Here is a 3,103-nt window from a genome sequence, read left to right as displayed (position 1 = left end):
GGGAGGCTGAGGCAGTAGGATTTGCTTGAGCCCAGGAGTTTGAGGTTGCTGTGAGCTAGCCTGACGCCACAGCACTCACTCTAGCCAGGGCAACATTAAGTGAGACTCTGTCTCAAAAAAAAAAAAAAAAAAAAAAAAAAAAAAGATGAAGTAAAAAAATTGGAATGTATCATATATAGTAAAGGCGAGTACTGTTTTGTAAACTTTTTACTTTTGTAATTATGTGTACATGTATACTGAGTGGGACTTGGTCAAAAATACTTCAAAAAAACTGCCTTCCAGAATGGCCAGTTTTTCATACCCACCAATGTTACTATATGAGTAACCTATTTCTCCACATTCACACTAAAAGAGAATTGTCATTCTTTTTAATCTTTGTTGATCTGCAAGGAAAAAAAGGTACCATGATGCTATTTTAATCTGTACTTTCTTATTCTTAGGAATTGATATTACTGTATTTCTCTTTTGTGAATGTTATTTATGTAGTCTAAGAAAATTCTTTCTAATTCTAATATGTTGAACTGAGTTTTGCTTGTTATAAATATATTCTAATTTTGGAATCATCAATATTTATTATATCACTTAAAATATGCAAAGTATTCATTTCAGAGAAAGCTGCTAAGATAAGTGGTCTCAATCTTCTTTAAAAATTTATATTCACTTTATTTATAATCCTTATATGGCAGAGCAACATAATGCAAAGAGTACAAGAACATTTAGGTTTCAGGCCCAGATCTAATAATGGTCAACTACCTGTATGAACTAAGCAAATAAATTATTGTTTTTGTACCTACTTTTACTTTTTATGGACACATCCTAAAATAAGTATTTTTATGGCTCCCAATTCACAAATGAGGAAACTGAGGCTCAGAGAAATTAAGCTAATTAGTTAAGTGGCATACCTGGAGCACAAACAGGTTTGTCTAACTCCACAGTCAATAATTTTAATTGCTAGGCTGTAAGTTACAAGAAATTTTTTTTCCAAGAATCTCTGCTGTCAATAAACAATAATTTTTCAGACATGTAATTAATTAAAACAAAGAACACCTATGTAATTCAGTAACTCTACCAGTGGAAAGCGAATTAATGAAATTATAATCAGTCAAATGGCTTCCCCTGCTGGCTAGCTCATGGAACTACAACTTAAGGAACAATGATCCCTTTATGAAAACTGACAATATACATTAGTAATAAATTTTCTATTCTCAATAGATCATGTTTTTAGAGAGCAATGAGGAAACAAACTAAAAACCATTTGTATTTGAAACCCTTTTCGAGGACCTCTTGGGGGCATATATTTGGAAAGTAAATCACTGAGAGTAGAAGAGATACAACTTGAGAATATGCAACATGTAAAATTATTGTTACAGAAATATTAGGTTCAGACCATCATAGTTCTGTTGAACAGGCTCTATTCTAAAGATGATAGGAAAGAGTAGCAAATTATACCTTAGCAGCTACCTGTGACAAAGATCCTGACAGTTAACTAGAAAGTATTTGGAGTCTTAGTTCTAAAGTTTTTTCTCAACTTCTTTATAGCACAGGTAGTCCCCATATCGTAAAGCTTCAAGTACACTTTTACTGTATTTCTTTTCTTCTTCTTTTCTGTGAGTGTTTGTGTTTTTCTTGCATCTTTCCTCCTCATACATAGGCTTTGTTTTTCCTTAATAAATAGCTGAAAATAAACTATACATAATTTTTAAATTCTTGAGAAAATCATACATTCTCATGATTCAGAAAGTATAAAAAGCAACAACAATAAAAATACATTCCTTTTCTTCTCACCTCTATAGGTAACCACTGTTACTTGTGAAAACAGAAATCACGAGCAGGCAGCAATGCATTAACTGTGTATGTGCTGTATGGGCTACGAGAGCCTCTTCCATCCCTGTTAAGAGGGCTGTCCTGATCTTTCCTATGATACTATTGCTCTTTTAGTTTGATGGGACCTAATAAAGACTGCCACTCTGCATCTGACCATCTTGGTTCATTTGATAAGTTGTACCACTGTCTAACAACAGAAAAAGCACACGCAAATGGGAAATTAGCTCTTACAGCTATGTACTTTAGGACCATCCAGTCAATGACTCTAAAAGCATTAATTAACTAATTAATTATTTTAAAAAGAGATGGAGTCTCCAGCCTAGGCTGGAGTGCAGTGGCACAATCCTAGCCTGCAGCCTCAAACTCTTGGACTCAAGTGATCCTCCCGCCTCTCAGGCTCCCAAGTTGCACTAAAAAGTATAATGAAAGGAATACTTTTAATTACTTTTTTTTTTGAGACAAGTTCTCACTCTACATTGCCCAGGCTACAGTGCAGTGGCATCATCACAGCTCATTGCAACCTCAAACTGCTGGGCTCAAGCAATCATCCTGCCTCAGCCTCCCAAGAAGCTGGGAGTACAGGCTTGCACCACTATGCCTGGCTAAATTTTTAAAATTTTTTTGTAGAGATGGGGTCTTGCTATTGCCCAGGCTGGTCTTGAACTCCTGGCTTCAAGTGATCCTCCTGCTTCAGCCTCCCAAAGTGCTAAGATTACAGGTGTGAGCCACCACACCGTGCCACTTACAACTACTTTAAAGATGGTAATACTTTGAAATCAGGGGGGAAAAGCTATTATATAATGAACCCTCACAAGTAGAATCTGAATTATAAAAATGTTGCTTTCCATTTTCCTATCATCCACCTTCCAAAAAAGAAAACCATCTGCCAATCTGCCAAATAACGGACTTATTTTAGAAAAAATTATTGCCATGATGCTTAAAGCAGTAAAGGAAAGAAACTACCTTGTTCTTCAGGTGAGAGGTCACTATCTTCCTCTCCACTGCTTTCTTGTTCCCGAACCCGATACTTTAGCTCCGAGCCTTCAGCAGCAGCTAATCTATACAACAACCATTTACAAAGAAATTAACACTTCGATATTCTTTTATTATTTAAGAGTCTTATTCAACTTTTGAGTCTCATAAAAACATCTAAAGATCATTAATATGCTAGCCATAACCTGATGAGGAAAATAAAAAGCTAGAGAATAGAAATGGATATTGAAACCAATAAGCAACAAGAACAGTGGAATGGGTGCTAAAATCAAGAACAGCAAAGGAA

At 35.3% G+C, this 3,103-nt stretch overlaps 1 protein-coding gene across 1 annotated transcript in view; it reads right to left on the bottom strand.

Moving 5' to 3' along the window:
- PPP1R2 (protein phosphatase 1, regulatory (inhibitor) subunit 2) overlaps window positions 1-3,103 on the bottom strand; it is a 38,772-nt gene that overhangs the window by 14,237 nt on the left and 21,432 nt on the right. Inside the window, exon 4 of the mRNA XM_012639793.1 lies at window positions 2,788-2,882. Within this exon, the coding sequence (XP_012495247.1) occupies window positions 2,788-2,882 (95 nt within the window). The remainder of the gene's footprint in view (window positions 1-2,787; window positions 2,883-3,103) is intronic.

The sequence above is a fragment of the Propithecus coquereli genome, unplaced genomic scaffold, assembly GCF_000956105.1.
Source record: "Propithecus coquereli isolate 6110/MARCELLA unplaced genomic scaffold, Pcoq_1.0 Scaffold10, whole genome shotgun sequence".
NCBI classification, from domain to species: domain Eukaryota; kingdom Metazoa; phylum Chordata; class Mammalia; order Primates; family Indriidae; genus Propithecus; species Propithecus coquereli.
Note: the sequence above shows the minus strand (reverse complement) of the source record. Positions and strands in the feature narration are given on the sequence as shown.